Below are 14,352 nucleotides of genomic sequence, written 5' to 3' on the forward strand. Positions count from 1 at the left end.
TGAAACATATTTTTACACCCAGTAAACTTAGTATCAGCTTTTTAATGTTAATTTATTAATACAAGTATCACTTTTGTACGTAAACCTTGCAGCAATAACTAACTGTAGAAAACAGAAACTTATGAAATACCTAATGTTAAGTTCTTAATAACTCCTCGTTAAACTTGTTTAAACAATACTGTTCAAAAATAAATCAAACAAGGAGTGTTCTACTCTAAAAAGAGTATTATACCAAAACTATAAATTAATACAAAAGTTGGACAATAAATGGTATACAGACCGTAATCGGCCAGAAAACAATTTTATCCGGTCAGCTATATTGTTTAGTAATGTAAACTGGTGCTGCCAAAATATTTGAAATATCATGTTTGAAAACATTTAATTTGTTAAAAAAATTAAATTTAGTTGTGAGATATTTATATTTTTAAAAGTTTTTGATAAAAAAAAGTCAGGTTGCAAAATACTACGGCACTAAAAGCTTACTAATGTACCGAATACCAGAAAAAAAAGAATACTTTTGTTTTTAAAATGAATTTGTATAACAATTTAGTTTTAACTGTTTTGCTAATATTAATAATAGGCCCGCTATCAGCCAAAAATGGCTATGCTTATTGTTCATAAAAAATATTATGTACAGATTACACTGCAATAAAACTAATTATTAACACAGTCATGCAATATATAAAACAAACACTTAATAATATTTGATTCTCATTTCTTCGTTTGCTTCGGTTTCTTAAAGTATTTTTTCCTTCCATTTAGTCTTTTGTGAACAGTAGATGGCCATTTGATGCGGTCATTTGTAAGCAACTCCCACTAATTAGTTCTTATGTTCAGGATTTTTAGGTCGCGCTTGCATACATCCATAGAACGTAGTCTTGAACGACCTCGGTTGCGTTTGACAATGACCAAGTAATTCGTTTGCAGTGAAACTCAGTAACTGTCTGAGTTTTTCAATAGATATTTTTAAATGCATGAATCTTCATCTTTAATTGATTCCTTTGTCAAACTAGTTTCAACCGCATATTTAACAACTAACTAGCTATACAACAGAGACTTTAGGATTCGCTCTTTAACCATCTATAGAACTTGACCGAGTTAGCAAAGCCTGCGTTGACTGAGAGAAAAGTGCATCGTGATAAGACTACAACGTCTCAACACTCCCTTGCTGGTAATCTTTTGTTGCTCTGTGATAATTTTAAGCTTTTGATAATTTACGTTACAACTAGTTTAACTATTAAGGTTTAAAGGTAAATCTACAAATCTGCACTATTACTTTTTTTCGCCTTTAAATATTTTTTAACTTTAGCTGATATAACAATGCGTTATAAGTATTACTCATTAAGCTTAAATGAAATTTAGTGAATAAAGTTTTAAAGCTGCTGCAGTAAAAATAATAAAACAGCTTTTTAAGAGTAGTACTTTAGCATTCACATTATGGCGTTTAGTATACATATATACAGTGGAAGTAAAAATTACTTTATCAATAACCGATTATTTTTATTTTATTCATTTAAGCTAAAATATTTGTGAAACCAATGTAACACAAAACAAACATTAAAGCAATAATGTAAATAATTTTGTTTGGGTAGATTGAGAATGTGCCTACAACTAGCATAAACTAGAAAATTATAGTTGTAATTTTTTCTTATTCATTTATACCCTTATACCTAACCCACCTTACCTTACTAAACATATTAGATATAAATTTAAAAAAAAAGTTGTAAGCAATAATTATAGTTATGCTGAGAACTACCTGGATAGTAGATTTGAAATTCTATCCGAGGAAGAAACTCTTACCATCTCTCAGTTCTAGAATCATTGTTTATTAGAACTCGTGAACCGAAAACTTGTAAATAACAAAATTTATACGACTTAAAACTTTATAAACAGCGTGTTTTTAGTATTATTGTTGTTGTTTTTTGAAATGTACTTTTTAATTTAGTTTCAAGTAAAATTTCTCCTATCTTAAATGTTTTTTATTTTAACAATTGTCTTTAAAATAACTTCAAATCAGCAAAGTATAACTAAGCTCTAAACCTTAGACAGATTTTTACACTTAACTTTTTATGAAGTAACTACTTTTAGCTAGTCATACAAAAATAATTACATATAATTAAATTTACACCATACTCTTATAAGTTGTTAGCAAGCTAATTCCGATGATGCGCAACATGAAATTAATTAATAAACGTTTTTAAATGAGTGACCTATGTTTAAATCTTTTAATTAAAACTAAATTAAATTAAAATAAGATGAATACTGTAATTTTTGCTAACAATATGAATTATTGTAAAAAAAATTTAATTTATAAAACTGACGAATGGTGTTTTGCTCATTAAAAAGTTTTTTTTTTTAAACTAAGGTCTATCGAGTGACCTAACTTATAAATTTTTACAATTTTCCTTCTTAAATTCTTTTAAAAGTACAAAAGTGTACCTTCGTGTACAATGAAACTTTGAGTGTAGTTTTCAAGAGATCATATACTGAATTAAAAAGTAAAACTAGAAGTTTAAAATTTTTGAATTAGAGTTTATGAAACAGAGACCTTATTTCAAAGACGTTTAATAAAATAATATCGTTTTTAAAAGTTTTGTTATGTGTTTTTCTAAATTGCGTTTTAACATAAAAGTTTTTTTTATAGTAACTATTATATTTTAATATTTTTTGATTCACGGCAACTTGAAAAAAAAATTACAGTATAAATTTTACATCATTTTATATTACCTAAGTCGAAAGCATATTTTATATATTTGTAAATATTGTTGCTAAACTGTTCAGTGATAACTTTTTTTTCTTGAAATAAGTTAACGATCGTAGTTGCTAGAACTTAAAGATACAAATTTTACTCGGTAATGTTATTTTAAGTTGTAAACAAATAAACGTTTTTTTAGTATTTAGATATTTTTATTTTTAAATTTTTTGGCAACCCTGCTAACGATTAAATCAGAAATACAAACTGTTATTTTTAAAACATAAAAAAAAACATTTCTTTTTCGATGAAAAAAGTGATCTGATTCAATCTAGATTTTGCTAATAATTTTTTATAATAGTATGAAATTAGTACTACCAACAAACTAATTTATATAAAAATGTAGCTATGTAGGGAATAACCTCAGTTTAAACAAATTATTTGTAAGAAGTTGCCTAAGAAGCTATTTTTGTGAAGTATGTTATGATTTAATGAAAAAGTACAAAAATTGATAAAAAATTTTTGTAAATAATTATAGGGTAGTTTTGAAGTTTTACTCCTAAAAATTAATTCTGTAGTGATTTTTAGATTTAACTACTTTAATTGTAGAAATAACTATAAGAAGTGTAAATTTGTATTTAAGAAGTTTCAAGGGCAAACTCAACTTTATGACTTGTGTTTATCAAATTAGTTAGTAATTATTTATTTAATAGTAAATTTGATAAAAGCAAATTATTTATTATAACTTTTCGAAAAATATGTTTGTTGAAACAAGTATTTCGTAAAGCACTGCATTGTTTTTATCTAGAAAGTTATATATTTACAATTTACAGACTTTCAGATCAAATTCAATAGTTGTTAGGCTCAAAAGATTATAATCTCAAGATGTAATAGTTATCTATTTAGATATAAGGATATAATTATAAACAAGTCTATTTTTTAAATGGTTAAAAAAAAATCTTTGTTACAATTAGAACATTTTAACATGATCATATAGTTCAACACCAGGTATTAAACCTTTGGGCTAAATGAAACTTGACAACTGAAAAACTGACGTGGTAAAAATTTTTTTTTTTTTTAACAAAAGTTTTAAAATTTACTTTTTTTTTTTTTGCTTAAAAGTAAATTGGTGTTTAATATTTATTACGTTACTCGTTTGCCCTTACCTACATATTGTTTTGAAGTAAAACTTTAAAGTACTCAAAAAAAAACAACTAGTACTCTTTATAAAACATATTTTTTTAAAGTTAAACTAAAGGTTTGATTATACCACTTCAATCATCAGATCACAAGCTTTCACTAGACTAAACCAGGTTTCTTTTTTTGGGTTTCACTTGAGCTTGTCTCACGACACATGTAAATCTAGGCTTAAGCTCCAACAGACTTTTGCGGGTGTTTTCTTTAGAAAACATTTTATAGAAAATTACAATTATACAAAAGTGTGTATGATTGTACCTCACAAATTAAAGTTTAAACGTTTTTATTACTAACCAAACTTTTCATCATCAACCTCACCACTGTAAATGACAGTTGATATTTTGCTAAATGTATTTATAAATATTGATTGTTTTCAAAGAATCAGTAATGTTACAAACATTGCATTTTTTTATTAAGTAAGAACATTTTCTTATCAAACTTTAAATGAAACTTTCTTCTAATAGACAAATAAGACTTAATGCAGTAAACATTTTCGCTAAATTTTGAATAAAAAATATTGAGACTTTTAAATTATTAAAATTACTCTTTTATTAGTGTATAAGTTTTGTACATAAGTGATGTTTTTTTTAAGCTATATCGGATCCGGCTCAGCCTTTTTTTTTTCAATTTGAGATTTAGTTGTTTCCGAATCCGAATCTAAAAAGGCAATATCCGGCCGGATCCAGATACTTGATCTAAAATTTTGATAACGCAGTTAAGTAAAAAGTTAAGTTTAACTCAAATCACTAATTTCGATATCAATCAAATATTTATATTTAAGAGTAAATACTCTTTACTTGTATTTTAACTGAGGTAGACTTTTTATTAAACTCTGTTAGCTGAATAAACTGATTAAAACAAAATAAATATACAAATTAGAACATAAAAATCAAACTAAGCATTAACAAAAGTCATCAGAGCTATGGTTCGGACTTTAATGTGCCGTCAGGTAAACTCAAGTAGTTAAAACACAACTTGATCATCTTACCACAAGCTCTCAGTAGACTGAGACTTCCGAGAGCTTGTATGTATACGTCATAAAATACGGTAGTTATTTTAATACTAAAAATTTACTTTAAAATGCCTAATTTTACGAAAAAAAAACGTACATATTCTTTAAGTTTTGTTTACAGAGCGCTTAGAAATAGTTTTGTGTCTAAAATTTAATATATAAAAAATTTTTTTTTGTAGATTCTCTACTTTATGTAATCTAACCAAAGAAAAAAATAAAGAGAGTTCTTTTTTAGCTTTTCGAGTTAAATGTTTTCTTCTAAATCTTTGTACAGGAGTGCATAGTTTAAGAATGGCCTGGGTTTGAAATACTAGTATTCAATTAGACAATTTTATAACCAAAAAGTTTTAATATCAAATAATAAACAATATACTAATTTTAAACATAACACTAAAGTTTTGTTCAGAAAACTAGCTAGTTTAGTTTTAAAATTTTGCAAGCTCACAAGTATCTCTACCCGGGTGGATTCGAATATTTTTGAATTAATATTCTACCAGTTCCGGATCCAAAAAGGTGTTATCCGAAAGATCCGTATTCTGTAGATCACTAAATTTTTTTTGGAACAAAACAGTGATGGTGTTTAGCAAAACGTAGCATGTTTAAAATTACTAGAAGCTAAAAAACTAAAATTAAAGGCTTAAGACCGTAAATTTTTTTGAAATCAACAGTAAAAGTGTTTCACAAGTTATACAAAAACAATCTAAATGTCAAAATAAAATTTGACATTTACATAAGACCTTAAAAGATTCAAAAAAAAAAAGTTTCAAAGCTTAAAATTTAAGTACCAAAGGCACTTCAATGTATTATAAACGTCACCATTAAAAAAAACGGTTCAATAACTAAAAAGAGAATAAAGTAAAATTTGACAGCCAAAGACACGCTCTTCAAAGCAAAAACAAAAAATTTTATGGTTTGAATTAAAACTAAATACCGAAACTTTAAAATCAAACCTACTAATGTTTTGATTTAACATTAAAGTATGCAGTTAAGTTGCGGCTTATTAGATAAGCATAAAATACTGGTCAAATGTAAAAAAAAAATATAAAGCTCAAATAAGACCTTAACAAAAAAGAATAAAAGTTCAAAGTTCTAGATAAATAAAAAATTATTAAATTATTACAATAATTTATAATAATCCTCATATAAAATAATATTTTTAAGATATTATTATATTATCTTACTTATGTTTAGTGGCTTCTGATTTATCTGTAACTAGAAACTATACAATTCTGAAAAAAAAGTTAACATCTATTATATTTGTTATTTATCATTAAAGAGTGTTTTGATCCTTAGTAGAAAATTACAATAAAAAAACTAAAAATAAGAAAAACTAAAAATAATTGATTACATTGTTAAATTTTAAAAAATATACTATCACTGAAAATAACATAAGTTTTCTTGTAGATATTTATTAAAAACCTTTTACATAATATTTTTAAAGTTTCTAAGTTACAAGTTTATTGTACGACAGAAAATAAGCGCTCAAAAATTATGGTTCACTGTTTTGGTTTACGAAAAACCTTTTGGTTATTGAGTCATACACCAAGATAATTTTAGGGTCTTGTCCAGGAAACTAATATAAAATTTAATCTTCTTGTTATTTATATTTGTATATTAAATTTATTTATCTCATTAACTTTGATTCTTTATATCTCACATAGTTCATTAATTTATTTCCTGTTACCTCATAATAAAAAGTCTTAAATTTTTTTAAATTTTTTATAGAGTTATTTTTATTAAGAAAATCTATAAGAAAACTTTAAATCAAAAAGTTCAAAATAACTTTTTTATACCTAAACACACTTTAAAAGCTAATGAATTTTTTTTTTGTATTTAAAACTTACTTCTTAGCAATTTTAAATTAGATACAAATCCATACGGGTAGGTGGCAAATTTGCACGAGCAAAAAAAATTGCGCGAGGGGACTAAACTGCACGAAGACTCTTTTTCACGAGCAGACAATTTTGCACGGCGAAATTTTTCCACGGGTCGAATTTTTTACTTATATTTTTTATTAAATTTAACTTTTTTTAAGTTAATTTAGTTTATTTATTTATTTTGTTTTACTATCATTGTTACCTACCCTCGGTCGATAAGTTATTTTTATTTATTTTTAATTTTTTTTTTGTAATTTTTTATTTTATATTATCACTGTTACCCCTAACCCTTACCCTTGGTCGTACTTTATTTTTATTTTTAATTAATTTGTTTTTATTTGTTTATTTTTTTGTAATAAAAATTTTTATTAGTCATATGTATATTTTTTTATTATTGTCACCCTTTACCCTCGGTCAGTAACTTTTTATTTTGTTGTTTTTTTTTATTAGTTTATCTTTTAGTTTTTTTAATATTTTTACTCTCGAGCAAAAATGACCCTCCGTGAAAAATTGACCCTTTGTTTTGCAAAATTGTCTTCGTGTAATTTTGACCCGTTTCATTTAAACAGATATAAAATAAGAGCAAATATCGAAAGTAAAAACTCTGCTGCAGATTTGAAGAAACGTGCCAAGCTACCTGGTGCCTTGTGCTAAAATCATAAGTTTTAATCTTATACAGTAAGTGATAAACTATATTATTGTACGAAGTTTTTTAATAAACTTGTGCTAACACCGGTTAGAATGTTCGCCAAATTTTAAACAGTGTACCTTAGGAAATTTCGTTTAATCGACATAATAAATTCATAAGCTCTTATATTCCTTTTTAAACTGATAAATTATTAAACATATTACTTAAACCATAGCACACTAACAAATGTGATGATAATATGTTGTAACATAACGTTGAAAAATTAAATAAAACTTTTAATAAAATTAACTTTTTTTTTTAATAAAATTAACGATTGAAATTTTAAATAAAGTAATAAAATATTGAAAAAATCATTAAATAGACACAAAATAAAGTTGCTTCTACAGATAAAAATCTGTTTTATGCAAATCAAAAGCTTTTATACAGTCGAGTTTGGTGCGAAACTTTAAATTACTTTTTAAATTATTATTAAACGGTTGACACAATAAAAGACTATTTCTAAAGTTATGGTTTTTTGATTAACTTCTTTAATATATTATTAGACGATATATTAAATTGAAAACTAAGATTAGCTTTTTCACGCAGACATAGTTACACGGTTAATTATTTTTAATGTTTGTTTTTTACTTTTTACTATAACTATTACCCTTTAATCCTAACTATCGATCAGTAACTTTTGTTTTAACTCCTGTTGTGCTTTTTTATTAACTTTTTTTTTTGTTTTTTTTTTGTTAACAGTTTTATTAATTTATATGCGTTGTTTTACTATCAATTTTACTCCTAACCCTTTCCCTCGGTCGGTAAACTTTATTATTTATTTTAGTTTTTCTATTAACTTATTTAATTTAATTAATTAATTTTCCTTATTAAAACTTTCTTTTACTTTGAATTTTATTTATTTGATTTAACTCTCATGCAAAAATGACCCTTCGTGCGAAAATGTCCCTTCGTGCAAAAGTGTTTCCTCGTCCATATATGACACTCTGTGCAAAAAAGTCTTTGTGCATGGTTGACCCGTTCCCTGAAAAATATATATCATAGTTTCTTAAATTAAATATTTACAATTTTAAACGAAAATTATTAATTCTGATGTTCTTTTAGTTAGTTTTCATAGAAATTTCATAAAATGGTATTAGACTAGTATATATTTTCAGGTATTTAACAGTCAATGATAAAACAAGTATGCACAAGTTTTTTAGAATCTTGTAGTATATAAAGTTGAACTACAACCGGATCTCGTAGAAAAATACCCAAATCTAGTTTTGACTAGGTCATAATCAACTGATCTGATAAATCTATAAGAACAAAGATATGTATATATAACTATGTTTAACTTCTAAAAACAAAAAAACGCTGTAAAATAGAAATTAGTTTCAAAAGTTACAAAGTTGACTTATCATAGTTTTTTTTTAGAAACTCCAAATTGTAAAATAGATATAAATATCAAGATATTGACTTAAACCAGATAAAATATCTTGTTTAAGTCAATAGTCAACGATTGTACGTTTAGAAATGTTTTCATTAAATTTTTTTTAACACAATTTTGATTAATGTTTTCTTTTAAACTTGATTCGCTAGATTTGTTTTGTTGTAGGGCGGAAACTTACTAATAGTTGTAGGTTTGTTTTTTAAAAAGAAGTTTATAGTAAGACGCACTCTGTTTCAAAATTTTTCATAATAACTTAAGAAGTTAGTGAAAAAGGCTAATAAAGTATAAAATCTTATAAAAAAAAAAAACAAAAAAAAAAGCACAAGTACACACTTATTCAAGTTTAAAAGGCACAAATAATCTTTTGAAAAAGTTTGCAGTTTTACGACCCCTATTGTATATGTTATAGAATAGTTTATTGAACGACAAACAAAAAGGCTAAAAGTGTTTGTTCCTAGGACCTGGTGAACAAAAAAATCCTTTAGCTTATCGAGCTGCACACCACGGATACCTTTTAACGTCTAACAAAGACAGTTGTTAAGTTTGTAGTTTGTATTACGTTTTAATTTAGTTTGGTAAAAAAAATTAAAACATAGTTAATACTAAATACCTTTTTATTACCAAGTACAATTGTTTCATTTTTAATAAGTGACAGCTTAGGTAGGTAGTAGTGAATTTTTTAAAGCTTCCGAAGTATGATACTTTACTTTTACGTTTATTTAAATAAAGCTTAGTAAAAACAATATTTAATTTCTTCATATAAACTTCAACTTAAAAGTGTAACTATGAGTAAAAAAATAACATTACAATATTTTTGCTATTTAAAACAATATTTTGTTTACCGACGTTTTTTACAATTTAAAACAAAATGCTTTCAAAATTAGATTTCAAGTAAATCTTGCTTTTGTTTATATTATACGGTTGTTATAGTTTGTATTTAATACTTATGTAATTGTCTTTTATTTAAACTCCTTAACTTAAAGTGTTCAATAAAAAAATTATAGATAACTTCATAAATTTTATGTGTTATAAGTATCTTGAATTCCTTTTACTTTTTGAGTTGTCTTATGCAGTAAATTTGATAGATAACAGTGACAAATCTTATAAATTAATGTAAAATGTCATCACATACGTTTCTACGACATGTCGATTAAAACTTTTATCAAAATTCAACAAAGTATGATATTAACTGTTAAAAAAAAGTACTTAAAGTATTTTCAAATGATATTTATAAATTTATACACTTCTGTAAATTTGTTGTAATCTAGTAAAATATTACCAATTGATTTAGATACTGATCATGTTTGAAAAGTTTAGACTTTGAATTGTGAACTAAAATATTCAAGATGCACATTTCAAAATATGGTTATTTAAGCACGAGCATAAAGTTATTGTTATAGGAAAATTTATTAATTTTTCAAAAAACATAAAACTTTAATGTCAATTATTTTCCTTATCTTAAAAGCTATCTAAAATTTTTATTTTTTATTTTAGAGAACGCACCTTTGCCTTTAATTTAAAAAAAAATTATTTAATTTGGGGATGGAATTATTTCATGGGGTCCCTCCAAAAATAAAAGTTTTTTTTCGTTTTTTTTCATCAAATGGTATTAAAACCAAAAATAAATATTTTTTTTTTTTTGATTTTCCTTAGTTTGCATGTTATAAAAACTCGTAAATAGTTATTTTATAAATAATGTTAATATCTTTTACGATTTGGCCCAAAATCAAAATGTAGTATATTACACTATCATTTGCCTTGGCCATTTCCTAGATAAAAAATTGATAAAAGGAAAAAAAAAGTTAATAAGAATGTGAATATACAACAAATTTAATTAAATTATTTTATTTTAATTTAGTTTGATGTAATTTTCTAATGGAACTTTTTTTTTCCTTTTATCAATTTTTTATCTAGGAAATGGCCAAGGCAAATGATAGTGTAATATACTACATTTTGATTTTGGGCCAAATCGTAAAAGATATTAACATTATTTATAAAATAACTATTTACGAGTTTTTATAACATGCAAACTAAGGGAAATCAAAAAAAAAAATTAAAAAAAAATATTTATTTTTGGTTTTAATACCATTTGATGAAAAAAAACGAAAAAAAACCTTTATTTTTGGAGGGACCCCATGAAATAATTCCAACCCCAAATTAAATAAATTTTTTTTTAAATTAAAGGCAAAGGTGCGTTCTCTAAAATAAAAAAAAAATTTTAGATAGCTTTTAAGATAAGGAAAATAATTGACATTAAAGTTTTATGTTTTTTGAAAAATTAATAAATTTTCCTATAACAATAACTTTATGCTCGTTATTTAAGCTCTAGAACTTAACTTTAAATATTAGACAAGATTGAAACTGCTATAGCTAGATTTTGATATTAAATTAGGAAAATACGTAATAATGTGTAAGTAATAAATTTTTGAATATGTTTTCAAGAGTATAGTCATAAAACTTTAGCTGATGTGTGTTTTTGATTTTTTTTGTAGAAATTTTTGCCCAGCATTGTTTAATGTTTTAAACAGTTGAAGTGAGACTGATGTTTTATTACGTTTGTTATGGAGGTTTGAGGTTAAAATTTCAATTTTTGTTATTTTTGCATCTATATTTTAAGTGTTTAAGTAAAAGCTAGTACTCATTTTATCTACTATTTAGTTATTTTGTATTGTTTTTTTTTTTACCACTAAAAAGTATAGTGAAAGATATTATTAATTACTCTTTCCTGTTTATCAATGATCAAAGTAAAGCAAGCAAATTTATTCAATTTTACTTTAACTGCCCTAAAATGATTCACAATTTATAGTCAACATTGAATGTTTTTTATACAGGTTGAACATTTTAGAATATAGACAATAATGTAACTGGAAAAATGACAACAAGACTTGACCTAAACTCATTTAGGTATTTAGGGTCTCACGTTTTGGTCTAGTGACCCAGAAAGTTTAAAAAAGCTCAAAAAAAGATTATTTTAAGTATTGTCACAATAACCTATTATTAAATTGATACCAGCTGTAAATATCAATGTTACCAAACTCATTTTCACTGGCCCACTCAGCAGAAAAAAATTTATACTATTTGTATAGTTATCCATGACTTTTTTGTCCCTCACTAGTTATTGTTCCGTGATTGCTAAAATCATCCACAGTTCTTCCAAATATTTGAGAAGCATTAATCATTATTGGGATTTTTTTTTATTCAGGATTATTTAATTTCATTTTTGCAAAACTCCTGCTAGTTCGGATACTTTTCTTAAATAAGAAACTAATATATTTTTACTTAAACTCTCATTTTTTATATAGTTGTTGTATATATATGCTGTAGGTATTTAATCTTAGAAATAGTAGTTTTCAAGCTTTTGTCTAAATTATTTTTTAAATCAACTTACACCTATTCATCCTAGATTGATAAAACTCAACAAACGTTTGGTCACTCAGGCAATATTAAAGATGAAACTTGAGTTACTTTGTATAATGATTCTTTGGTATAATGATTCTTTAAATCTTATTTGTCTTTAAGAGTTGAAACCAGATTGTTCTGAGTCTTTTTTATTCTTTTTTTTTTATAAACCAGTAAATATTGTATATGATTTATAAAAGTTGTTTTTTATACTTTTGTTGTTAAAATTCTATGTTCCCTCAAGATTAAAGATATAAGTAAAAATTTACATTTTTATCAGTTTAATAACAATTTAAAACCTACTGCTTATTAGTACTTTTTAAAAATAGTTTTTACAAAACTTTGTGGTTAAGGTATTAAACCAGTGGTTCCCAACCTTTTTGATGCCCCGCACCCCTAAAATCTCTTAATTTGATCTCGCACCCCTAACACTATATACTTAATTATTTATTAATAATTTTATTATAATTTCATTGATTTCATGAATTAATAATTTGTACTTTAATTTTTATGATAAGGTACTATATTAAGAAAAATAAAACACTTGCAAATTTAAAAACACAACAAACTATATTCGAACAAGTTTTATCTATTTTTTATAAGGTAGAAAACATCAGAACTCACTCTTCCCTTCGCAACGATAAACGTTTTATGAAGGTCAAGCAAGTGAGTTCATCACTTGTAATTCTACCTGCTCATTTATAAACAAACTAAAAAAATTAATTACTTTTTAATTAAACGAAAAAAACACTAATCTATCTTTATAAAAAACATTTTTTTTTTCAAGTAACATTAACAAAAAACTAAACTAATATTACATATTTAATAAAAAGTCCTAAATGACACCTCATTATCCTCACAAGGTATTTAACAAACTATTAAAATACTATTCATGCAATATTGTTTTGAAAAGATTAAGGACTTAATTTTAAATCTACTCTAAAGTTAATGACTTTTTTGTTCCTGTTTATTGTACAAAACTTTCTGAAAACGTGGCATTTTGTTGCTGATGGCAATTCGCATGTCTGCCTGTGCATTCAAACGGTTTCTTGATTTAGTTTTTATAGACAAAAGAGTACTAATTCCAGACTCACACAAGTAAGTCGTTGCGAATGGAATGAGAGTACTTAGTGCTTTTTCACTAAGTTTTGGAAACATATTCATTGAACAACACCAATATTGCTCAAGAGTTTTGCTTTCAAACTGCATTTTGATAAAACGGTTCATGCATAATTCAATAAGTTTATCTTTTAACGATTCATCATCGGACTTGTGATTTAAATTAAAAGAATATGGATTTATTATCCATTCTTCAGAAATTTCCAGTTCTCCTACTTTAAAATATCCGTCAAAAGACTTGGATAGTATTTCCAAATGGTTCATAATTTCTTCACGCACACTTGGAACGAAACACTCGTCTTCATCAGTCACTTCTTCGAGTAATGGAAAGTTTGATAAATTTCCTCTTTCAACTCGTCGACACCAGAGATTTAACTTTTTTTAAAAGCGTTTATTACTTCACGACATTTTATAACATTTTCATTTCTCCCTTGCATGGAAACACTCATGTCATTCAACCGGCTGAAAATGTCGCTTAAGTAAGCTAGTATCTGAATAAACTCTTTTGACTCCATTTCTTTGAATTGGTCATAGTTACGTTCCTTAAGAAAAACTTTTACACCTTTCCTCAATTCAAAAAAGCGCGTTAAAGCTCTTCCACGTGATAGCCAGCGGACCTCCGTATGGAAAAGTAAAACTGAATGTTCACTACCATAGTCTTGACACAAGGACTTAAAAAGACGGTGATTAAGAGCACGACCTCTTATCCAGTTGATTGTCCTCACACAAATATCAAGGACATTTTTAGATTTCGAGGGCAATGTTTTTGATGCCAAGGCATGTCGATGAAGAAAACAGTGAGTACCCAGCAAATGCGGAATATCCTGTTTTAACAAAGCAAAAAAAACAGATTTATTTCCCAACATAGCAGGGGCACCGTCAGTACATACAGAACCAATAACTTGCATGTCTAAGTCATGTTTCGCAAAAAAATTCTTGACACATTGAAAGATGTCTTTTGCTTTTGTAGTTCTCTTG

At 25.6% G+C, this 14,352-nt stretch overlaps 1 protein-coding gene across 1 annotated transcript; it reads right to left on the reverse strand.

Annotated features, from left to right (window-relative positions):
- Positions 1–842: 842 nt before the first annotated feature.
- Positions 843–14,282, reverse strand: LOC145842849 (protein FAM200C-like). The gene is made up of 3 exons (XM_082950328.1): positions 13,791–14,282; positions 13,237–13,749; positions 843–944 (listed from the first exon to the last, which is right to left on the reverse strand). Exons 1-3 carry the CDS (start codon positions 14,280–14,282, stop codon positions 843–845), a joined length of 1,107 nt encoding a protein of 368 aa, XP_082806454.1.
- Between the last annotated feature and the right edge of the window lie 70 nt (positions 14,283–14,352).

Source organism: Thalia democratica, chromosome 8 (assembly GCF_965202585.1).
Source record: "Thalia democratica chromosome 8, ktThaDemo2.hap1.1, whole genome shotgun sequence".
Taxonomy (NCBI): Eukaryota; Metazoa; Chordata; class Thaliacea; order Salpida; family Salpidae; genus Thalia; species Thalia democratica.